Raw genomic sequence first — 24,592 nt, 5'->3', positions numbered from 1 at the left:
CAAAGCCCCAGTAACCACCAATCAGAGGGCTGAATCGCCGGTCGAGGCGAAACTTGGATAGTATCATGGTTGGTTGTAAAGCCTGTCGGTGGAGGGACTCGAAAGCAGTACGGGTCTGCAAGCAGGTTAGTAATATTTGTTTTGGTAAATTTAATGTGTCGATTTCAACGATTGCTTTAATCTGGAGAAAGTAGAGCACGTTAATATGGGGAAAATATCGCAGGGATGACATTGAACACTCAGAAATTCAATCGCAAATCCTCCACAGAATAAGATCCTTTTAAGGCCGTTGACTCAGCCTCAGGCGTGCTAGCAGTATGATGAAACGAGAAGTTTGTGTATTCGTAATCGCAGTCGAGGTTTATATTAATTATTTCAACCAAGAACTTGTGAGTAGGTTGATGCGATTTGTAAGGGGCTATTTCCCGGGAGAAATGAGCTCTGGGCGACAGAAGCGTTTTTCTTTTGCTAATCAAACCCTTCCGAGAGGCAGCTGCGCATGAGATGTTACAGGCCTTCCTGCTTGGAGGAATCGGGTTGCCGGTGGGAATGTGAACGGGAGTGGGATTCTCCTGGGTTTGGCCTTTTCCAGGGGTGGGCGGCAGATAAATGTGATCATCGATAAATATGACTATTCCGACATCGGAGTGAAATTCATCGGGCACATCATTTGTCTTTCGCCTGAGGTCTGAGAATATGGGGCCTGCTGTACGTGTGCAGTCATCGTAAGGCAGGCAGGCGAGCGAGGTCTTTGTCCGAAACCGGAGGGGCTTACGAGTGAGCGAGATTGTTACAGCTCGCACGTATGCAGTTAATATAAATACAGAGAATAACGATGTTCATGATTAAAAATGATCCCACTGTCGTTTCCCCGCGTTCTCCTGGCGATTTGCATTGGTTGGTCTATCTGTGGCAGCTATGTTTCTGCTAGATGCAGCAGCCATTTCGTTTCCAGCGGTGCAGCTTTTATTTTTGCTGTGCGGAGCTCGCTGCTGTGGGCTCTGCGTTAGGCTACAGTGATCATTCTCAGAGGTTACTGTATTTTTTATTTTAGCATTGCTTTTAAATTCTAGAAATTTCCTGTGTAAGATATGGCGATTACTAAATTCCGTCCTTTTTGGTATTATTTTTTGCCTTGTTCGCTTAGTTACAAACTGTATATCGGTCATTAGGTTGGCGGAAACTCTTTTACCCTAGCAGCAAATCATTTTTTGCATACCCAGGTTATCGTGTAGCATTAAACTGTAACATGGCCCTTCAGTCCCCCTGCCTCCAGTGTGATTTAATATATATATATATTGAATTTTAGTAGTTTTACTCCTGTTCAGTGCCTGCTTATTAAACGAGATGTGTGTGTTGCATCAAAACGCTACAACAGGTAAATGGAAATGATCAAGTAAACGGAAAGACAGTGATTCAATGTTTTTTTTTTATTCGTGATAGGTTTTAAGCAGTTCTTGGAGACCTCAGTAGTTCCCGCCCACAACACGCCCATTAAACCAGAATAAATAGTGGTAAGTGCTTGAGGCGAAATCAATCGCTTCCAACATTGGTAATTTCGGGTGTTTTTCCTCTATGTAAAGCTAAAATTTACCATGGTCGCTTTCAGCACTTTCGCCGAGAGAAGAGCCCACTTTCATTTCATCTTCGTTAAAAGACAATGGAGACTGAAATTGAACAGCAGGAAGAAGAGACTACATTCAGCAACACAGAGACAAACGGTAAGGCAGATTGACGTGACATTGCCAGCGTCTTCGGTGCTCGTCCCCGAGTACGGATTCTTGTTCGGCAATGAAATGTTCTTTTCCAGGTTGGTGCTTTTTTCAGAGAAGTGTTTTGTTCCCTAGTTTTCAACAAGGGATGGTTTCTATGATTTGTTTGCAGTTTATTTTTTTAAACAATTTTCCTACCGGTAAATCATGAGTTTTGCTTGTATTGATTTTCTACAAGTCACGTTTTACTCTGTGTAAAAGTAAAACAAAACTAGATTAATCTGAATCCTATAATCGAGAGAGAAATTTCTACTAAGAAATGCACCATCCAAATAAATGCAGAGCTAAAACACATTCAGAAAGATTCAGAAATTATATCCATAACGGTACATCGGATGGATGTTTCTCGTTTTTTTATTAAAAGGCTCAGGAAAAAAGAACCCCCTTATCACTGTATGGAAAAAAAGATTAAATGGACTTTCACTAATGTTCTGTAAATAGACAATCATCAGCTTTTGTCCTGTGTCTGAAAAGAAGGATGGTTCATGAAAATGGTCGCACAGAATGAGGGTCTTTGGTTACCATGGCAATATCACAAGCAAAGGTTCACTGTGCTTCCAGAGATAAAGCTTGCTAATTAAATTCAGCCCTTTAGTTTTCAGTGTTTTCAATTTATGTTGGCTGTAATGGTTATTGAACTAACTGGATAATTTCAAGCATTTCCAGTCCTTCCAGTTTGCAGATGAGCTTTTCAAAAGACACATTGTAATCTAGAATACATTATATGAAGGATCAGTTATTTGACGTACAATGGTTGAGCAATTAAATTTTTACTACGCTTCAATAACCCCCTTTTCATCTTTTCTGATGTAAATGCCACACGCTTATTTGATGTTTGAGGTGTTACAACAGCTGATAGCATGACAGCCATATAATTAAAATATGGAAGTCAAATATTTTGCGTATAATTGTGAAAAGTAGTCATCATTAGATAAAACAAATTTCAGGGTGCAGTTTTTTTTTAATGTGGGTTGCTACAAAAGTAAAGCCTCTTGTTTTGTTTGATGCACAATAAAATGAAAGGCATTGCTTTTGTTCTGGCCATTGCATAAATTTATAGCGGTGGTGATTACTTATAGAGCAAATATGTCCATTTTCTCACAATGTTCATTTCAAAGTTAGTGATGGCCTTTGCTCTTATTTTTTTTTTCCGCTGCTGATTAACCGAATTTAGCTAAATCAGGCTTGAAGAAATAGCCACCACTCTGTCAGCAATAGATGTCAATTTTTCTTAGGAAAACGCCCGGCAGAAGACATGGAGGAAGAGCAAGTCTTTAAGAGGTCTCGTAACACCGATGAAATGGTAGAATTGCGAGTCCTGCTTCAAAGCAAAGTAAGTTTTTAGAACTGATTTTAAAAACAAATTGGTCAGCATTATGCTAGAATTATGTGATTATTCTGAAATATTGTTGTAACTTCACTTTGTTTTATCAAAGAATGCAGGCGCTGTGATTGGAAAGGGTGGAAAAAACATTAAAGCCCTCCGTACGGACGTGAGTATTTCTTAAGAATAAAGGATCGTTTGAATTTTTCTGATGTGTTCTTTGGATGTAAAGACCCTTTGGTAATATTTGCTTATGAATAAAGGGAAAATAAGGGAGGGGGCAGGCGGAGTACGTTAGCCAGCCGTCTGTTTTGATTTGGGATCAGACCTAATTAGAGGCTTTTACTGATCCTTCCAAATGGCTTTTTTGTTCAGTAATTCCAAGTACTAACATAATTCCATAATTTTTCGCTAAATTAATTAATCTTAATGAGCAACACAAAATACAGAAACGCCCGTTTAATGTACATTTCTTTCTAATTAGGCAAACCTGATCTTGGCTAAAATCTAGCCGTTTCATTCTTCCTTTGTGACATTGTCGTCAAGAGTGTACATTAACATGCATGCAGAATACAGCGGGTCATTAATGCATTTTAGCTCTGTGTACAAAACTGGTTTTAAGAGAGCAATTTCATTTGGAAAGCATTTTAGCAGCTGTCCAAGTGAATTTATATAGGTTGGCTGATGTGAAAATACATCATTATGAGCAGTATTCTTCACAAAATGATTAGTTGGAGGACTGTACAAACTCCTTTTTACCTGGAATAAAGTTCATGGGAGTTTTAGTCTACACATCTAATGCCATAACCCCCCACCCCCCAAGCAATTGCCTGAACTCTTGAGCAGACCTATAGGTTGTTTTTAAGATGACTTATTTTAATTCTAGTTCTAAACGACAGTCCGATGGTCCATTCGATTAACTTGTTCAGTGTATAGCGGCAATGCAGTCAAGTGTACTTGTTCATTCTTCACAGCCTCTTGTAGAGAATATCATAGTGATGAGTATAGTTTGTATTCAATTAAAATTTATTCCTTTTCCCCCTCTTCCCTCTCCTTTTTTATTTTTTTTTATTTTTGGCCACCTATCTCCGTTGCCCATGTACTGGATCGACATGCCCCTGCGTTGCCCATCATGATGTTGGCCCATCCGCCCCTGAACGCCCATGTGACTCCCCGGTTGGCCATGCCCATAAATGTGCTCATTCCCAAACGGGCACCTTACTTGACAACTTCTGATTGAATGCCCTTGCCCAATGCCAACATCCACGAACGCCAATGACCAATGCAGTACAATGCCAGTGTATCAGTCCCAGACAGCAGTGGCCCCGAGCGGTATGTCCCAACAGTTTATGCCTCACTGCCTGATTAGAAAGAGAAAAATGTATTTTATAACCTGCCTTTGTTTTTTTTTTTGTTTTTGGAATAGTAATCCCCTTTTCAAAACGGTGTACTGTTTTTAGTTTTTCTGTCTTATTTTCCCCATGAAGTCTTTTTTTAGTTTGTTTTTTTTTTGTCACTGGAGTTTCACGTGAGTTGCCCACTCGGAGAAATCCACTACTTCATTTGAATGGAAGGAGCACAGCTTGAAGTGTTGCATATTTTTGCTGCGTTATTAATCATGAATTGTTGAAAGCAGTCTTTCTCGCTCTGTCCTTGTGGCCCACCTTGCTCCCCCCTTCCTGTGCCCCTTCCCCCCCCCACCCCCCCCAACATCACCTCTCCATAATCTTGAAGAAAATATGCTAGCGCTCTGCCCACTCTTTCACTACTCATTACTGTCTGTTTTGTTTTTTTTTGTCCTGCATTCTTGTTTGGTTCTCACAGGGCCCATCAGTAATACTGTTATCTTCCAACTTCTCATAACCTTGCTCCAGTTTTCTGTCCGGCTACAGTGTTCACCACTTTGCATACTTTCCTGCTTTTTTTATCCCCCCCCCTCCCCTTATGAGAAGGTGTGCCAGTGTTACAAATGTGATGGCGAGACTTTCCAAAATTCCTGGTGGTGGGGGTTGTAAAAGAATTTCCAGAGTCTCCTCTCCGCTATGTTCTTGCCCACTTAATCTGAGCCCTTCCACTTTCCCATTCTGCAAGACCTGCCATTGTTTTATTTATTAAATGTGAGGATACAAATGCATGTTCTTAACTTGTATTGGAGTCCTGTATTAGTGATTGGGGGGAACCGTTAAAATATGTTCTACATTCCTAAAATTAAAGTATGGGCTGCATACATTTGTGCTCTTTGATATTAGAATTTCATAGCACTTTATCTAAAAACTTTTTTTCTCTTTCTTTCCCCCCTTTTATTTTTGTCTTTTTTTCCCCCATTTCTTGTGACGTAAATTGTTTTAAAAAGTATTCTGAGCATCAGTGCGGACATTGAGACAATTGGAGAGATTCTGCTGAAGATCATTCCTACTTTGGAAGAGGTGATTGCTTTTATTCCCTAAAGGACGATAGTGTGTCTCCAATGGGCAGTAAGGGGTGGGACTTCATTTGATAATAAATGTGGATGAAGATTGTTGAAATGCATTTTTCTTTCAAGGTCGTGAAAGGTTTTATGAGTCATTTTTTTCTTGTCTGTTTCCATTTTATGCAGTAGTTTATCTGTGATTGATTTGTATTGTTGTTAATTATAAGTGCTTCCATTTAATTGCTAAAGGTTCTAAAAAATGCTTCAGTTTTTATTTTAGTGATGGATACTATCTGCAGATTCTCATCTCTCTCTCTGTTTTTTTGTATGCTAATGTTTGTTTTTGTATTTGTGTAGTACCAGCATTACAAAGGAATTGATTTCGATTGTGAGCTGAGACTTCTCATTCATCAGAGTCTAGCAGGGGGCATCATTGGAGTCAAAGGAGCCAAGATTAAAGAGCTGAGAGAGGTAAGTATTTGTCTAGCGCTTTGATATTTTAACTTGTAAGTTTTTGTTTTGAATCATTACTGTAAAAGTATAGGCACTTAAACAATTTAAGGATTTTGTTTTTTTAGTGAATTAATATAAGCTGTGAGAATTGTTTAATTTTTATGAAGTTCCCATTTATTGAATCTGCTAAGTATCTCAATTTTTGAAATTCAATCTTGATTATATTTGACTTTTTAGATTAAGAGAATAATTTGTAATTCTGTCATCAGCAGTATAGCCATCTATTAAAGCCATTCTTTGTTGGTAATTTATGAAAAGGCTGTCTGACATTTTTTTACTTGAAATGTATTTAGCAATATACTTATCTATTAAGCACTGTTCTGTTCATGTGTTGAAATGGTATTCTGACATTGAATTTCTACTGATCCAAGCTGAATTCATCAGCTCCTCAGTTTATATAAATGCCAATGACCCAGATGCCTTGGGGGATATTGACACTGAATATTTATGCAGCACCTGTCGTTTGTGATATTTGGTAATTAGAGATAATAAGCTTGCTGTGGTACATGTTGCACTGCGGTTGGGCTACGTGGAGTCTGGCACAGGCAATGCATCAAGAGCTGCCCATTAATTTATACATTTTATGATGAATTTCTAGACCCCATGAGTAGAATAAAATTCATGACCTACGTTAATAAAGTGGTGAGCTATATGACCAAGCTATGTTAATTTATATTGTGAATAAAAGCTTTACTGAATTTGGGGGGTTTTGTTCCTTCAGAGGAGAAGAAAGATTTTAAGCGTTTGGTATAAAATAAATATTTTGGGGGTTTCTTTGGTCTTAAATTGTATCTTACTTTTCTAATTTCAGAATACGCAAACAACAATCAAGCTCTTTCAGGAGTGTTGTCCTCATTCCACTGACAGAGTAGTGCTTGTTGGGGGAAAACCTGACCGTGTGGTGGAGTGCATCAAAATCATCCTGGAATTAATATCTGAGGTAGGTTGAGGAAGCTTTCTGTTTTCAGATATCAGTATCTTGTAGAGATGAGAATGATTTTCTGAATAAAATAGGGTTCTTTGTGGTGCAATTATGAAAACTCATTACAGCCATTATATTTTAAATTTAAATGGTGCCCTTAATTCAGTAGGTACCTTAGATGGACTTGAGCACCCTTCTGTTTTTTCCTAGCCTGCAATTAATTATCTTTTTAGGCCCCAATTAAAGGACGTGCCCAGCCTTATGACCCAAACTTCTACGATGAAACTTATGACTATGGCGGCTTCACCATGATGTATGACGACCGTGGAAGGCGTCCAATGGGTTTTCCCATGCGAGGTCGAGGAGGGTTTGACCGCATGCCCCCTGGCCGAGGTGGTCGACCCATGCCTCCGTCGAGAAGGGATTATGATGATATGAGCCCCCGTAGAGGACCTCCGCCGCCTCCCCCAGGAAGAGGAGGCCGAGGAGGCAGCAGAGCTCGTAACCTGCCCCTGCCTCCCCCACCACCGCCCAGAGGAGGGTAAGATGACTACCTCATAAGGAAGCTCATAGCATCATGGGGAGGTTAACAACTGTCACTGTAAATTTACAGTTTTGCTGTTTGTTCGCCTGCAGTGTTTATTTTGTGGTCCAGCTAATGTCTTGAGAATATAGCTTCAAAAGAAGATATAAGGCCAAAGTGGAGTTTTAAAATATACTGTTTGCATTTATTTAATTGGATGATTGCTTGTTCATAGATTTAACATTTTGTCTTTGTGTGTAAAAGGTCTGCCTTTATCGTATACAATGCATATCTGTCAAATTCTCATCCCACACAAATGTTGGCATATAATTCGTAAATCTGTGTGGGATTTTTCTTTCCCTCCAGCTTCTGCCAAAATAGGTTTGCAGGACTATCAAAGTACTCCAGCTAGCTGTACTCTTGTTAAAGTACACAAACGGTAAAGCCAAAGTCTTCACAAACTATAAAGTCACAAGGTTGTATGTACCCCATTCTCAAATTGTTTGCAGAGATGAGCAGTTTTCCTACGAGACCTATCATGCCCATGCAGACGACGGACGAAAGTAAGTTGTTTTCCCCACGGCTGTGTCCATATTGCAGGGTAATGGGACAAAGGTGCTGTCTTTTATTCAGGTGTATTTTTCAGAAAATTACAATGTGTTTAAATGCATTCTTGGAAGAGTAAGAGGTTTGTGGTCATGTCTGTTTTCACAATGCTTTCCATGTTGGAGGCATGTGGGGTTAAGCATTCCCCCTTTCATTATGATGGATATACAAAAAGTCCAGTGCTTACAAGGTCATGAAGAATTAAATCTTGCTTCTTATGTCCTACTACGAAATGCTCCCTGGTGGATAAATGATCGTATAAAGGAGCTCCAGAGACAATACTGATCAGATGTGGTAAAACCCACCTCTGATAACCTGATTATTTTACCAAAGTGTTCATCTAGTCTTCACCATGGGTTCATGGTACTAATCTTTTCACCCCTGTACTGCCTTTGATCTCTTCGGCTCCATTGTGTTGTCATCCAAGTATATTTTAAAACTCCTGATGCAGGTTTGGTGCACGTCTTACGCCTTTTACGGTAAAAAAAGGTTTTTCAGTTATGCAGTGTTGAAATGTGTATGGTTTCACCTTAACCTTAAGGTTGGTATTCACTACTACCTTTTTATCTTTTTCCTGTTTATTTTACAACGAAATTTGTGCATAATGCAAAAACGCATTAAATTTGTTTAATATTTTTCCTTCTAGATTGAATTTCACTATTACTATTGCACAGAATTTATATTTAAGTATTTGAAGAATATATTTTACTGCAGTAACTGCTTGTTTTCCCATTGGAATTAATAAATAAAAATGTGAACATTTATTGCTTGGGACACGTATACTGGACATAACAGTTTGAATAAAACAATTATTTTTTTCCTCTACTAGGTTTATGACTTAGTACCGCTCAGTAAATCACTTTAATGCTCCAAGGATGATATCTTGATTAGAAGCTGTATGTAAGTTGCAAATAACCTAATAATTTTAGGACATGGTAAAAATCACTTACAAAAATATTTTTATGGATTACATCTAAGGAACAAGGTTGAGGTGAAAAGGGCTCTTATGAAATATGAAAAACTATTTTCATTACATTTCATGATTTTTTTGCAGTGAGAATGAATTGAAGGTTTTCTTAAATTTTCAAATGTTTTTTTCTTTAAGTAATGACAGAAGAGGGAGGCCTGGTGATCGCTATGATGGAATGGTAAGGTGATCGCTTTTTGTTATTGAATTCGGGTATTAAGCCTGAGTTTTGTACTGTGGTTTATTAAAATCTGCACTTAATTATGAAACCAGTTGTTGAGGGTAAATATAAAAGGTGGAATTCAAAGGTTGTGTTTGTTATGCATTTTTGATCTCCCACAAAGCCCTTAGGTTCATATCGAGCTTGGCTCACACACACACATTCTGTGTTGCCAAATACATTTAAAAAAAAATGTCAACTTGTTTTTATAGTCATTATTTTGGACAAAGATTGGCACCAAAGAAGTTGATTTATTGCTGCTTAATGTTGAAGTTAGCCAACAACTGCAGCTCTATACAACTGTTAGAAGTCTTTATTTTATTTTCAAATTATTTTAACAATTCTTTTGAGACTTCTGACATGCTGTAATTTCCCTTGTAGTTTCAAAAAGCTAAGTCTAAGAATGTCTTGAACAGTTACAAGTACGGCTATATCATATAGTTCTAGTTTTAAGACCCCTTGCATTTTACAGTTTTATTTTAACTGTAAGCATTGCACACAACTGAGTAATATGATGTATCCGTTACGTACTGTCATTACATTTGTAATGGTCACCAAGCGCACTGAGGGAAACAGGCTTTTAATTGGATGTATCCAACCACATAAATGTCACTCGAGTATGGTGCCTAGCCAGTGTATCCTTTTTTGTGTGTACTTTTCTTGTAAGTGTAAGTGTTTATTAAAACTTTTAAGTGATATTTAGGAATTTACCTGGTCTGTCAGTAGTTACATTTTGTGGAAAAGAGATGATCAAGAGAACAGTGATTGTAAAACTGGATAGTTTGTCATCTTTACTATATTGAGCAAATAAATCCATACCTTTCTATAAGAAACATAAATATTTCACTGAAGGGTTTAGAAAATATTTAGATTCTAATAGCTGATGGTCATGGCTGGTTAGAACCCTAGTAGGCTCAAGTCATTTTCAGTGGAATAATAAACATCTTCTCAACTTTTTCTTTCATTTAAAATGAGTGAAGATATATTGTAGGAGCTCTAAATGTTTAGAAACATGCTGTTAATAACTGCATTTGTTTTAGAAAAGCAAATGTCATCAGTATCATGCTGAGAATTACAGAAACACAGTGATCTCTTTACAAGTGACCATGCCCAAATAAACAATGAGGGTGCAGTTTGTGATTTGACAAGACCGGTTTAATTCAGTGTAGTGCAAAAAAGATGTCAAATTTAAATATTGCTCCTGACATCAGACGGATCTTTACTTCACAATCTGTAACATGCAGGGAGCCGGCTGGCTCCGCTTTCCATTGCTAGGCAACGTATTTTTGAATTACCTGTTTCCTTGACTACCAAGGAGCAGCTGAATACGTCGGTGAAAGCCATCAAACCCCACAATGAATGCTGAGTACATACAAAAAAGCATGCGACTGTAAACAAGCCCTGAAAGAGATTCGTACTGCAGCTTCGGTAGTCAGGCTTTCATTGTAAAGTGAATGTCAAGTTGATTTTTTTTTTCTCTTCTGTTAAAAATAGAGGCTGATTCTGGATTTTTGGGGGGGGGGTATTTCGTATTTACCAGTTGTTTCTTGTCTTGTGTTAAAGTGTGTTACATTATAATGTTAAATATATGATGAGGCAGCCACACAATCAAATATTGTTGAAATTGTCATGAGACTTACATTTTTTTTTTCTTCTTTTCATGTCATAAATGCAACAGAGTGGGGGTGGATACGGTGAGTGCCCTTTAACTGCTTTTCATGTACATTTATACACACTGACAATTTAATTATTAGACTAAAAGAACAAATTGGTTCCAATGCTGGCAAACCAGGGTTTTTAGTTTTGATATTTTGACATGGGTTCTAATTTTAACACTACACAGACGTTGAATTGCTAAATAAAACGGACAAAAAGAAAAGTTTTAAAATACGTGCAGTATGAAGGTCTAGATAGTAGAGTGTTTATTTTACTGCTTTTGTAGCTAATTACTAATCTAATTGTGGTATGCTTTATAGATAACAATTCATCCTGGGAACCCTTCCAGTCTGGTGAGTATTAATGCTTATTATTTTTATGTGCATCATATTTAATACTCTGATAAAATGCCTTTTTTAATGTATACATTTAAGATTTTTCTCCATGTAGTAACCTATGTGAAATGCTGCAACTTTCGAAAAATCATTTTTTCTTTCTGCAAGTTATTCATATTGATAGAGACGTGTCCAGATCTTGTAAGGGATAATGTCTTGCTGTACAATGTGATCAAGGTCATGGAGTCATAAATATCTTTGTAAAACATTTAGAGGTGATGGAATGACACATAGGACTAAAATGTTCATTCCTTTTTGTTCTTTGCAGGTGGTCGTGGGTCCTATGGTGACATAGGGGGGCCTGTTATCACGACACAAGTTACCATCCCAAAAGATGTGAGTCTAATAACTGAATTCTATAAAAGTTGATGATGTAATTCAGTCAACCTGTCTGCTATCTTCCTTGTTTGTGATGTGCCATTGTTTATTTCAGTTGGCGGGATCAATAATCGGGAAAGGGGGGCAAAGAATCAAGCAAATCCGACATGAGTCTGGAGCATCCATTAAAATAGATGAGCCCCTGGAAGGATCTGAAGATCGCATAATCACGATCACTGGCACGCAGGACCAGATCCAAAATGCACAGTACCTATTGCAGAACAGGTAAGTGCTCAATGTAATCTTTGAAGTCTTCTTGTGCGAGTTCTGTTGTCTTCTGCTTTTGTTCTTATTTACTCTGGTCTGCCATTAATGTTTCCTTACCTCTTTGCTAATATATACTAACGTCTACTAACAGTGGGGGAAAACTTGACAAAGCTTTCTCCTTTTTGTGAAACTGCTGTAGGTTAAAACAAAATTCAGAAATGATTTAAAAGATCACATGCAAAGTCAACTTCTAATGAACAGGGTCTGGTGAAAGTTGGCCTAGTTCTGTGTGGAAGACTAGTGATTTTGTTGTTTTTAGTTAGATGAATTGACAACAAATCACAGTCTACCATACGGCACAGGCTTAGCCTCATCTGGATGAATAGAGAATGTGACCGTTTTTTCGGTGAAAGCAGCATTTCACACGCATTACTTACTAACGTGAATGCCTTTCTAACAGTCTTCTTCAAGCTTGCTTCTAAAGGGGCAGGACTAACTGCTGTGATGGATGCCTTCTACTTGTCTGATGTTCAGAAGAAATTCTTGTAAATCCAGTTTTGTTTATTTTATATTTCAGTGTGAAGCAGTACTCTGGTCGATTCTTCTAAAGGAGGAGATTAAGATTGAAGGAATACCGCGCTGCTTGTTTTGTCCCTGCTTCTGTTAAGAGCCAACATTCCTCTGCTTAGGTAGATGTTCTGCATTTGGGGTGTAGTTTCCAATTCTGCTTCTTTTCCATCTGATGTAACCAGATTCTTAGAACTTTAAATGTATGGAGTTTCAAAACAGCAGCAGAATGAGTGGATTCTTTTAATTTTTTTTATTTTTGTTAAACTTGTTTTGATGAATTATTGTAATGTGTTTTCTGTAATTTAGAGTAAGCTCATCTGTATGTACACTGTTTGTATGGGCAAAAGTACTGGTAGCTCAAACGTGCCAGGCATCCATTCAGTACAATGTGCGGAATGTAATCGTTTTGTAAGGAACATTTTATGATTTTTAAAATAAATTTAGTAAATTGTTCTTCCTTGCTATTTTCAGTTAACAAAAGGCTAGGGGCTGTATAAAGAAATGTAAATATACTTTTATAGATTGAATTTCCATAAAGGATTTTTTTTCTCTGTGGGTTATATTCTAATGTACTGATTGGACCAAAAACAGGGGTGAGGTGGGTGTCTTCAGAGCCTGCCGTTCATGTTAGATGTGTAATCAGAATTCAACAGTGTATTGAGCTCATGTCTTGTATAAATAGGATTGATCAATCAATCAAGTAGTGCACATTTTTTTCCCTCAAATGTAGACTTAGATAAAGTTCATTGGTCTTGCTAAAGCCTGTTTTCTACTTGTCTCTAAGCATTTTTAACGTTAAAAGTAATCTTTACACTTAACCATTCAGGGAGTATATGCAGTATTGCTAACCAATGCGCAGGCCTTTTCTGTCAGAAGTTAAGGTGATTGTCATTTCATCATACTTCTGAAGTCCTGCTGTAGAATATGCTGCAAGTCTGAGTAATAAAGAAAATGCCACCCTTTTAATAGATGCGCTTTTTTCGAGAGTGTTGTTAACACTATATTCTGTCAAAGTTTGGGGAAAAAACACATTTTTCAGGGCAACTGTGACCTAGCTGGTGAGTGGATTGGTTTTTGTTTAGCGTTCATTTGATTTGCCTCAGTATTTTACATTCACCCTTTTCTGCTTGGATCCATAAATTACCGAGGAGACTTAATCGAACATGCACGTATCTCAGTCTCTTTTTAAAATATCTTGACAAGGTTTTCTGAAAAAATGCTGTGAACACAAGGAGGATGGTATTGCCTGGCCTTTCAGACCTTATCAGGTACAAGTAGTGTTGCTGTTACAGTGAGCTGAATTAAACAGGATATTTTCCCTTTCCGGGTGGAAAAACATTGATTTCCTTGCCATTTCCCATTCTTAGATGGGCAAGTCAAGCAAGTGACCTGAAGACCACCTGTCCCTATGAACTGTACTGTTACAGTGTGCAACTTTAGTAGGTTTTTTGTAATCTTGTATTTTATGGAAAATTTTGCTGAGATACGAAGTATGTGACCCTTCTTTTCCATTGCAGGTGTTCAATCTATTTAATAAAGGTTGAAATGCAACAAATCCATGTTCTGTGAATTTCAAGGGCTGCATATGGGAAATACATGTATTCTTTCAAAAGTAGGTTGTCTTTGGTGAACTCTAAGACGTTTGTTTTAAGTCATGAGGTGTTTTATATCTTTCACTTAAGTAATGCATTCTCTTGAGGTGTGCAGAGTAATCTCTGGTTACTCGTGGGATTTTGTATTGCATTTTAGTGTCATGTCTAGCACCACCTTAATGCAAATCTGAATCATTCCAAGTAATATTTGACAACTGTTACTCAGGTTGGATTGAAATCGGTATCAAGTATGCACGAAGGAAAACGGGCTAAAGATTCAAAATGCATAGTAATTATGAACGCATAGCAATCAAGTGAAGATTTGAGAATACCAGATTGTCTAATTGTTTAAGGCAATTTTGAAAAAAATGCAGGTTCTATTAGTCCTGATCCTCAATCTTATATTGAATCAAGAAAATAAAATACTACCCATCTGCTCTGAGAATGGAAACTAGCAGATGGTGGTAGACTGCTAAACATGAGTTTCAAATACTTTTTTTATTGAACTCGTTTTAAATTGATGAAAAACCCTTACATTTATAACGTCAGGTCAAGATGCAATAGGAAAGTACATACGTAGTAGAAAAGCTTTGATTTACACCTGATTGTATTGTGAAATATCTTTAATATTGGGGTGCCTGGACCCTGGTTTGAAAACTCATTAGATATGTGTGCAGCTGTGATTACAAACGATGCGGTTTTCAGGGGAAATATTTCCATAAGATCCGTTAAAGTTTATTATTGAGGTTATGAAACTCACTATTTTTCATTTTACAGAGGCCACAAGTTTAGTTAGAAATTATGAAGACTGCTCTGTAGCACAGTTAGTACTTTTATGTTTTGTGAATTGTAGAATTACCAGTTCATGCTCGGGGAAAATTGTCATCTTTCAGGATTTAGACTAGGGGTACATTATAAAATTAACAAATCAGATCTCCATATGCGGAACATCGAAAGAAACAGCATATATTTAGAAAAGGTATGCAGAATTTGGATATTAGGTTTTATTGCATCATTTTGATTACTGCTCGCTCTTGACTGTGATCGATTCACGTTTTTTTAAACGCCAGGATCGCTTCGTTAGAAAGTAGACTGGGCGCAGGTGACGAGGTGATGTAATCCTTTGAATTTCAAGCCTTGTGATGGAACACGAAAACAAAAAAAGGGAACCAGCATGCCCCGTTTGTGAACCGAACAACACCTTCGAACCATGAGTGTGCTGGAAGCTAAACGAAGTCGTTCGTGAATGATGTCGCTCGCCGTCTGGGCTGTTAACAGCCAGCAATTTCTGACCTGGCGAGACTTAACCAGACAGACTGTCAGTGACAGGCCGCGACGTGGGACAGCTCGGCACACAACCTCTCGGAAATCGCCTCTTCTTTCTGCTGGTCTGGGCCAGAGGTTCCAACAGGTACACGGCTCTAAGGGAGATTTAGGGGAACGTGATAAGGTACTACATCGATCTAGTCCTGCGACCTCACCTATTGCCGTTTTTGTCATCGTGCCGTGAACCATCCAGTAGAACAACGCATGTGCTCATGCTTTTCGTAACTTGCAAGACAAGACTGTCACGGTTATGTCGTAGATGTTCTCCCCACCAGACTCGATCCCCGTTGAGCATCGCTTTGTGGGATTCATTGACTCGTGAACAGACAAACGAGTGACTAGGGCTGTGCAAGAGGAACGGGGGAAAGTGATGTACAGTCACTGATGTACAACTCCTATTTCTTCCAATGGTAGCCACACAACTCTTTTACTAGGCGGTGTCTTTGTCCGTAGACCACCTGTTCATCAACCCTACTAATGCCAAATGTTAATCAGCATGGTTACCTTTGTCCCTTGTAAGTGCACCTGTTACAACATGAACATGTTCTAGATAACTTAGTGAATTGGTTCTCGTTGTGTTGGGACCTTTCTTTTCATACTCTGTGACATACGATCATGTGAGTAACAGTCTATTGAGAAGCGGTAAACCCCACGCGTTCGCTGCCGAGACAACATACAGAACAGCAGCTGTTCAGTGAGCACTAATCGCGCGAGACCTGCTGTTGCCTTCCAAAGTGAAAGTTGCTCGCGAAGCCCGGACCAGTACCATTGGAGCGCCCGGCGCAGGCGGGCAGCGTGTGGGAGGAGCGTTCGGGTCTGTCTGTGGAGGAGGTAAGTGCCGCTGTGAGAGAAGAGGGAGTTAGGCGATTCGTGTCTTTATTATTGTAACCACCGTGTCCCCGAGCAGAACCCGGAAGAGGTTAAGTCTGTCACGTTAAAGCTAGAACGGAAAGATCTAAGATCTGTTTTGGGTATATTGAAATTCCTCGTCTTGCTGTGATACTTTGTTTTGTTCTTCGTTCACTGTTTTGAGTTTCCTGCAATGAAGATTTCCTCTCGATTGCCTAGAGCTCTCGATTTAAATAAAAGTGTATAAGAAAGTATATCACAAATCACGCTTTTCAATACAATGACAGAAGGGCACGTGTCACATTTTCTTAAAAGGCCATTTTTCAAAATTCATGACGATTCATTTTATGGGTTTTTTTTCCCCACCACCACTAAGTTGACTCCAGGACTCCAATGACTGCAAGATCGGGTCTCGTGCATGGGTAAAAGCAATTATAAACCCTCATGTGACTTCTGTTACAGTGTGCAAAAGGTACTGCAATCTGTGAGTCGTCACAGTATCCTGTGGATGTTTTTACCCACTCTTCAATGCAAACAAATCGGAATCTGTATAGATTACAGAATGTATTGTAGTTGGATGTGGTGAGTGTAGTCGGTTTCCTATCAGCTAGGGGGTGTCTTTAACACTACACTAACATCACCCCAAAACAAAAAAACAATATTTTGTGTTCAGCTCAGTTGATAGACCTAGCAAATGTTACACTTTGATGCAGACTTTGATTTGGTGACTTGTTTTGAAAGGTGAAGCTACTGTACCATAAAATATAATTTTAATCAATATTGTGTTGTGGTGCTTTTTACAGTTGCATTTCACTTGATCATCTAAGGATTTCCAGTCAATGTGGAGCGGAATCTAGACTATGGATTCTGCTAAATTGATAGTTTTAGGTTTTATGGAACTTTAGTCCCAGTTTTGTCAGGTTGCTTTTACATGTGTTGGAGACAGTCCTCTGGATTATGGGTAGTGTTAAGTGAACACATTCTCATGAATAATTGCCATGAATAAAATTATATTGAGTAGCCTAAAAATCATTTTTTTGCACTGTTTCACTATGACTCTTTCCTCTTAATTAGACACTGATTTAGCTGTGAGAAACCTTCTCACTTTGTAGTTGGTTGGTCTACACTAACAAGCCAAAACATTGCTGTACATATGGAGCAGAATGCACAGAAAGTAAGATTTACAAAAATCATGTGGCGAACATTGATTGCCAGTGTGTATTCATTTTTCCACCATTGTCTTCTTGATATTAAGTGTACTGGTGTAAATGCAGGATGTCATGATGGTAAATTTCAAAGATGGTTTTGTGATTGTTTTTGTATGAAAGTCTTATAGCTGGTTTTTCAGCTAAAACCTGGTTCATTGTTGTTTGGGAATCAGATTTATGATGGGTCAGCGTAGACCAGACAAAAACAGAAAATGAATGATTTACCATTGTGTAAGTCAAAATACTTGACATTATGAATCATCCAAACTGACATATTTAGAGACGGTGAATGATAACTGATCAATTTGGGTGACTCATAGCATAAAAAAGCCAGCACAAATGATCATGTATGTGATGGATCACACTGCTTTAAGCAAATTTGTCTTTGTCAGGGAACAAACAGTGATTTAAGCTTAAAATGAATACAGTATATGATACTCAATTATTGTAATCTCACCTATATACCTTTTCATTTCCACAAGTATAAAATGACGTTCAGCAAGCTTATTTGTTAAATAAGATGTTTGAGTGGGGAGCTGCGTCAGTACATATTGGCTGCAAAGGAGCAAGTAAAGGCTGCTTTCATGCTGAAAAGCAGAAGAGGAGACATCAATTTTTGGCTGAACTGTTGTTGTGTTGGCCATTCAGAAGAAAGCTCTATAGCCAAAATGCTGTGTTTCTTCTTTCTACTTTTCAGACTGGAATTAACACTGCAGGTGTTCAAAGGTGTTAAATAGTTTATCAAGCAATACATCTTTTTAAAATAATCTTCACGTTAATGAAAAACATATTATATCCTGTATAATATGTCTCTTACCTTAAAAGGAGACTGACGTGGAGACATCTTGTTGCTGTTCTATGGATGAGATGTAAAACTGTGATCCAGACACTTTGTGGTCAGTAAAAATATTAGGGCGTTTCCCGAAAAGAGTAGGGGTGTTACCCCAGTGTCCTGGCAAAGGAGCTCAGAGTGGACCTTTAATCATTTCCAGCCCAGATTTAACAGTCCAGTGCATGAAGACAAGATCAGATTGCTCATTAAAGGCATTAAAGAGTTTTTCTTCCTGTTTTCCAATGCATACAGTATGTGATTATTTTTGATGGTATGAGATTGCTATAATTCAGTTATGCTCAAGATAAAAAAAACAGTTATGTGGTTTAAATATGAAATTATGCTGAGACATATGCAGGCGAAACATAATGTTACATTTAACAACTCTGTTTCTCTTTACAAAAATGTTATTGTCGTGTTTTGAGAAACCTCTGAAAATGTTCACATAATTCTTTCCTCCTGTGGTGCGCTGTGCCAGCTGTTGCTGGGCTACGCTGAACAGTGCTTCTGAAGGGTTCTACGGATGATCACTGCTGTATTGCATGATTGGGATTGTTTTTTGTCTTCTAGAGGAAGTAAAATGGAAGCACCTCTGTCGCCAAGAGATTCTGGAAAGTTCATTGCAGAAAACAGCAAAGATGTTTTTATTGAAGAAGAGGGGGTATGCAGGATAGCAGCGATGCTGTATGCAAAAAGGGGCTGTAAAGAATTCACAGCTGAAGGCTGGAAAAAGATGAACCCACTGGCTCCATTCTGCAATACCGATGATGCAATAAATTGGGTTTTTGTGGTGGATACTATGAACTTCTCCTTCTGGCCAGATAAAGAAGACCAGCAGTGCACGGTGACATACAAAGGCAAAGGCTACAGTGGGTACATGTCACTTTGTGCTGCTGTCACTAGAGCACTGGATGAAGGTAATATAAACACATCAAATTATAAGATGGAGTCAGTAAACTACAATATGCGTTTCTTCATGAAAAGTATCCATCATGATGTCATTTCCTTTCTTCATTAACATTTCAAAGTGAAAAAATAAAATGACAAAAAAAACACACCAGAAATTCATTAGGGATTTCTCCCATAGATTCATAATAATATAATTATTATAAAACCTATTTTATATTTTCATAGAATAATAAATTTTACTTTACAAGATTAACCCCTTTAAAAAAAAATCTGATATATCCTTTTGATCAAGTGATAAAAAATAAAACAAATGTTTACTCTTCATGTACAAACTCTACTACAACTTTTATGTTCTCCTTGACCTCACCTTATTTGTATGCCTGTATTATCATGGTACTTTTGTGCAGTCAGTCAATTGACATTGACTGATCCATTGGTGACTTGGAAACTGGAAGATGGGTCACCTGTAGAACCGAGATTTTAAATGATCTATTTGTGTTTTTCAGCTTTATTAAATAGCATTTTTTTTCTAGGTATTCCCATCACTCAAGCTTCATACTTTGCAAACATGACTCTAGATGACCTGAAGCACGTGCTGCGGTCTGACAATGATGTTCCAATGCCCATGATCGAGGAAAGACACAAAGCACTCACTGAGGCCGGCAAAGTGCTGCTCCAGTATGACGGCTCTTTCCGCCAATTCATGAGTAAAGGTGAAAACAGTGCAGAGAAAATGGTCATGCACATTGTGAAGACCTTGCCATCTTACAGAGACGAGGCTACTTTTGAGGTGAGCATGTGATAATAATAATTGCTTACACTTATATAGTGCTTTTCTGGACACTCCACTCAAAGCGCTTTACAGGTAATGGGGACTACTCTCCACCACCACCAATGTGCTGCATCCACCTGGATGATGCGACGGCAGCCATAGTGCGCCAGAATGCTCACCACACATCAGCTATCAGTGGGGAGGAGAGCAGAGTAATGAAGCTAATTCATAGATGGGGATTATTAGGAGGCCATCATTGGTAAAGGCCAATGGGAAATTTGGCCAGGATGCCGGGGTTACACCCCTACTCTTTTCGAGAAACGCCCTGGCATTTTTAAACCCAGAGAGTCAGGACCTCGGTTTTATATCTCATTCAAAAGACGGTGCCTGTTTACAGTACAGTGTACTCGTCACTATACTGGGGCATTAGGACCCACATGGACCGCGGGGTGAGCACCCCCTGCTGGCCCCACTAACACATCTTCAACCAGCAACCTTAGTTTTTCCCAGGAGGTCTCCCATCCAGGTAGTGACCAGGCTCACACCTGCTGAGCTTCAGTGGGTTGCCAGTTGTGAGTGGCAGAGTGATATGGCTGCATGTGTCTTACTGTAGTTCTAAGAGTTGCCTGTTTTAAGAAGGGTTCAGAGTTCAGGTCATCTTTTGTTCCGTGCTTGAATCATATCTCTGTGTTGGTACAGTAGAACATCAGTAAGAGGTTTACAATCAGCACAATCAATGAAAATTGTTCCTGTACCTTTTTATCATAAAATGCAAGCTCTTTATTTCATTGGTCATACAGTTTCTAAAGCATATGAAACACAAACAACACCTTTCATAAGGAACCGGCCTACTATAGGACATCATTGATATTCCTGAATTTTAAATTATTGTAGTATTTATTTTTATCTTGTTCTATTAGTTGTGTATTTCCCTGTTATCGTAGGGTAAGTCTGCTATTTCTAAATTATACGGACAAAATTCCCCTTTAGCAGAAATTTGTCCATTAAATCCAAAGTCCAGCAAAGCAAAGTCATTTAAACAAAGGGTTTACGTACTGTATTGCATTTCTTTTATAGTGGCCTTTGCTGGGAAGGTGGAAGAGCACTATAATATGTCATGGAGTTGGACAAAACCACACATGCTCACCTTGCTTGTGGGTCTGACAAGTTTTAGACCATAAGTGATTTCTGTACCATAGCCATTGTTTAGAAAATCGCAGTCAGCTGAATTGAAAGCAACGTCCTTGATTTCAGAATCTGTTATGCTATGTTATGTAATTCTTTTGTCATTTGTACTGTTGTAGAAATATTTCCTACATATAGTTCAAGTAGTTAGCTGCTTAGGCTGCAAAGTAACAAGTAAAGGTTTATTCAATGTGGAAAAGAGAAAAAAAGAAACACAAAGTTTCAGCTGGGGAGCCTTGACACACTTGTAAAAGGCTCCACAGATGGAATGTTGTGTTTCTTTTCTTCTTTTTTCTGCATGGAATAAACCTTTACTTGTTCCTTTGCTTCCCACATATATACAGGTTACAAAATATAAATATACAGTTTGTAAGAAAACCCCCCAAAAATAGAGGACCACAGTAAAGTAGAGTTTAGAAATAATGACACACAGAAATCAATACGTAGTCTTGATCGTCAGGACCTTACTCAGAGCTGTATTGGCTCAGACATTACTAAAAGCCTGTTGTATGTAACTTTCCTCCTAGTAACCATGCTATTCATATGTGTATTTAGTACAAATACCCATATATAATAAGCTGCAGCTATTTAAAAGATAAAATCAAGACTTTCTTTGCCTTACATCAGTTGCCCTAGATGTAATTTATGATCTATAGATTTAATCTGTGACCCGGATGTTTCAGCATTTAGAGAGTTAAAATAAAGTTGTTTTTTTTGTCCCGAGTCACCATAGACGAACGGTGTCACCTAATAGCACATCAATCTCCCATTTTAGTGTTTTATTTTTGTTCTTTTCGAGGAGAAGCAAGTGAAGGTTACCCATCAAGCCCTGTGATGAACTGCATTTGTAGAGTGTTATGCAGTTTGGTCCAAAAATCTGTGCTCCCCTCTTGCTCCTGTTCATCCAGCATTCAGAAATTATTTTTCAGGACGTTTCTGTCCTTGGCAAGACAGACGATCAAACCCTGTCAAATGTGGAAAGCACACGAGAGACACTCTTGGAACACAAACAATAGAATTTCAAACAAGTAGTAAATTAAGCAACAAGAGATACAAACTAAGTTTTCTTTTTTTTCTGCATTTGAGGAGTACTTTTTTTTCTTTCGCCTTCTTCCAGAAACCACTGTTTTTTTTACAACAGGGGAAAAAGGTTTCATTTCATAAGCGAGCCCAGATCCTTGTGGCTGATTTCTGGGGCATAATGGAAGCAAGGGGAGAGGCCAACATTCCTGACCTTGGGTACCTGACAATGTTTGCGGACTACAGGGTGCCTCAGGCTCTTGTCTACCTCGGTGCACTGAGGTACTCTGATGCACTGATGAAGACCCTCCAGGAAGGTTCGTAGGATAAATTACAATTAGCCACATTGTCTGTCCTAATCGGGCTGTTTTAAAGAATATGTCTCGTAGTGTCATTACAGCTGATTCCCTCCTGTTGAACTTGAGAAGGGAAGTAGACCACTTTAAAATATTCAAGGCAGAAACTGAGAGTGGTGGATTGGGACTTCCAAGTCCCTGCTGCATAAAAAGTAACGGCCATTCACTGTTTTATTAGGTCTCAAATTAAATTCAAAATAAACTTGTTATCCCCTGGGAAATTTGTTTTATGGCAGAGTCCAATACAACAGTATAACAAAAACAGCCAAACATCACCTTCAAAGAATAAACTACAGTAGTGTTTCAGGAGATAAGAGAGCTATTTTACATTTTTTGGAGAGTGACAACCCAGAGGGGATGAAAAATATCCCACCATTACACCTGGGGAGACGGACACAGAGGTGTCTCCCAGATGGGAGTAGTGTAGATTCAGAATGGAGAGAGATAGCCACACACTCTATAATGGCCCCAGTTATGGAGTTCTAATATCTATTACACTGTGTTACACAGTAGAGGTTAGTAAGGACTCAGTAGCATGAAGAAAAAATACTATATTTTATTGTGTTTATTGTATAAAATATGGTAAATAGAGGCAGGCTTGATGGTATATAGACGGATGAAGACAACAAACAGACTGAAGGGTTAGGGCATCGGAATTTACCATGTCAGCAGAAGCACGTTCTGATGCCAACATGTGAGAAACGCCAGTCCTGCTCACTCATATTGTTCTGTGTGGCATCTGTGTGAGCTACAGTCTTGCTGTGCATGACAGGAAAGACGCTGCCATCTGGAGACCGCAGAGAAGTGGAGATCCGTGGCTGTTCCATTTGGTGCGTCGAGAGGATCAGAGCTCACCTGTGGGACATCACTGAACAAAGAGAAGGACGCAGAGCTGAAGAAGTCAATTCGGCTGTCATTGATTTCTTCCTGTGGCCCTATGCCAAAGAGCACCAGGCAGAAATGGCTCACATCCCTATCCACCACACCCGCTGCATTTATTACTGACTGAGGCATTTCCTCTGTCTTTCATGGTCATTCCAAAACTGTAATAAAAACGACTTGCCTAGGACTTTTCTTAGTCTGTGTTTCTTTGGATATGGGAATGTTTTAATGTGGTATTGCTTCTGTTACTGGGCATAATGCTTGTTTGAAATAATAAACCAATCCAGGGCTTCAATCTAGGGATTGTCTCAGCATTTTCCCTGTGTTATTTATTTTAATGATTAAAATAAATAAACAAATCTGATTGTAAATCTGATGTTTTAACAAATACAGTCTTCGGTATACTGGAAAACAAGTTTCACTGTGGAGCTATAGTGGTTGTTTGTTTTAATTGCTTACTGATTTTTGGCCTGGTACAGCATGTTACTAATGGTATAGTACACATTAAACAAAACTTGGCATATTATAAAGTGGGGAGTCTCATCTCTTATGCAGCACCAAACCAAAGGCCAGCAGCCATATCACCCTGCAACTCACACCTGGCAACCCATTGAAGCTCAGCAGGTGTGAGCCTGGTCCGTACCTGGATGGGAGACCTCCTGGGAAAAACTAAGGTTGCTGCTGGAAGAGGTGTTAGTGGTGCCAGCAGGGGGCGCTCACCCTGCAGCTCATGTGGGTCCTAATGCCCCAGTATAGTGACGGGGACACTATACTGTAAACAGGCACCGTCCTTCCGATGAGATGTAAAACCGAGGTCCTGACTCTCTGTGGTCATCAAAAAATCCCAGGGCGTTTCTCAAGTGTAGGGGTGTAACCCTGGCGTCCTGGCCAAATTTCCCATCGGCCTTTATCAATCATGGCCTCCTAATAATCCCCATCTATGAATTGGCTTCATTACTCTGCTCTCCTCCCCACTGACAGCTGGTGTGTGGTGAGTGTTCTGGCGCACTATGGCTGCTGTCGCATCATCCAGGTGGATGCTGCACATTGGTGGTGGTGGAGGGGACTCCCCATTACCTGTAAAGTGCTTTGAGTGGAGTGTCCAGAAAAGCGCTATATAAGTGTAAGCAATTATAATTATTATTAAATTAAACCTCACAGCGGTGATTGCATGTTAGGTAGATATTTACATTGTGGC

At 38.8% G+C, this 24,592-nt stretch overlaps 2 protein-coding genes across 4 annotated transcripts; both read left to right on the top strand.

Annotated features, from left to right (window-relative positions):
• Positions 1-34: 34 nt before the first annotated feature.
• Positions 35-14,018, top strand: hnrnpk (heterogeneous nuclear ribonucleoprotein K). Of its 2 annotated transcripts, XM_006626562.3 has the most exons (17): positions 35-125; positions 1,444-1,514; positions 1,610-1,721; positions 3,008-3,105; positions 3,209-3,265; positions 4,385-4,428; positions 5,450-5,522; positions 5,864-5,977; positions 6,831-6,959; positions 7,175-7,482; positions 7,974-8,027; positions 9,176-9,218; positions 10,936-10,951; positions 11,234-11,266; positions 11,577-11,644; positions 11,742-11,911; positions 12,471-14,018. In XM_006626562.3, the coding sequence occupies exons 3-17, from the start codon at positions 1,661-1,663 to the stop codon at positions 12,499-12,501; spliced, it is 1,299 nt and encodes a 432-aa protein (XP_006626625.1). In that variant the 5' UTR covers positions 35-125; positions 1,444-1,514; positions 1,610-1,660; the 3' UTR covers positions 12,502-14,018. The 2 variants fall into 2 exon arrangements, with proteins under 2 accessions (XP_006626625.1, XP_015218448.1); XM_015362962.2 differs by lacking the exon at positions 7,974-8,027.
• Positions 14,019-15,963: 1,945 nt separating this feature from the next.
• Positions 15,964-23,581, top strand: qng1 (Q-nucleotide N-glycosylase 1). 2 transcript variants are annotated; one of them, XM_006626561.3, is made up of 5 exons: positions 15,964-16,212; positions 18,841-19,187; positions 19,713-19,969; positions 22,278-22,473; positions 23,285-23,581. In XM_006626561.3, exons 2-5 carry the CDS (start codon positions 18,851-18,853, stop codon positions 23,515-23,517), a joined length of 1,023 nt encoding a protein of 340 aa, XP_006626624.1. In that variant the 5' UTR covers positions 15,964-16,212; positions 18,841-18,850; the 3' UTR covers positions 23,518-23,581. The 2 variants fall into 2 exon arrangements, with proteins under 2 accessions (XP_006626624.1, XP_015218460.1); XM_015362974.2 differs by lacking the exon at positions 15,964-16,212 and adding an exon at positions 16,741-16,812.
• Positions 23,582-24,592: the final 1,011 nt, after the last annotated feature.

This window comes from Lepisosteus oculatus, chromosome 3, assembly GCF_040954835.1.
Source record: "Lepisosteus oculatus isolate fLepOcu1 chromosome 3, fLepOcu1.hap2, whole genome shotgun sequence".
Lineage (NCBI taxonomy): Eukaryota > Metazoa > Chordata > Actinopteri > Semionotiformes > Lepisosteidae > Lepisosteus > Lepisosteus oculatus.
Note: the sequence above shows the minus strand (reverse complement) of the source record. Positions and strands in the feature narration are given on the sequence as shown.

What these genes read in the sequence shown, in the direction of transcription:
- hnrnpk (XM_006626562.3), top strand. Translation starts at nt 1,661, where the DNA reads ATGGAGACTGAAATTGAACAGCAGGAAGAAGAGACTACATTCAGCAAC. An exon ending in TTAAAGCCCTCCGTACGGAC is followed by an intron (nt 3,266 to 4,384) that starts GTGAGTATTTCT and finishes TGACCAATGCAG; the next exon opens with TACAATGCCAGTGTATCAGT. An exon ending in AAGTTACCATCCCAAAAGAT is followed by an intron (nt 11,645 to 11,741) that starts GTGAGTCTAATA and finishes TGTTTATTTCAG; the next exon opens with TTGGCGGGATCAATAATCGG.
- qng1 (XM_006626561.3), top strand. Translation starts at nt 18,851, where the DNA reads ATGGAAGCACCTCTGTCGCCAAGAGATTCTGGAAAGTTCATTGCAGAA. An exon ending in CACTAGAGCACTGGATGAAG is followed by an intron (nt 19,188 to 19,712) that starts GTAATATAAACA and finishes TTTTTTTTCTAG; the next exon opens with GTATTCCCATCACTCAAGCT. An exon ending in GATGAAGACCCTCCAGGAAG is followed by an intron (nt 22,474 to 23,284) that starts GTTCGTAGGATA and finishes TGTGCATGACAG; the next exon opens with GAAAGACGCTGCCATCTGGA.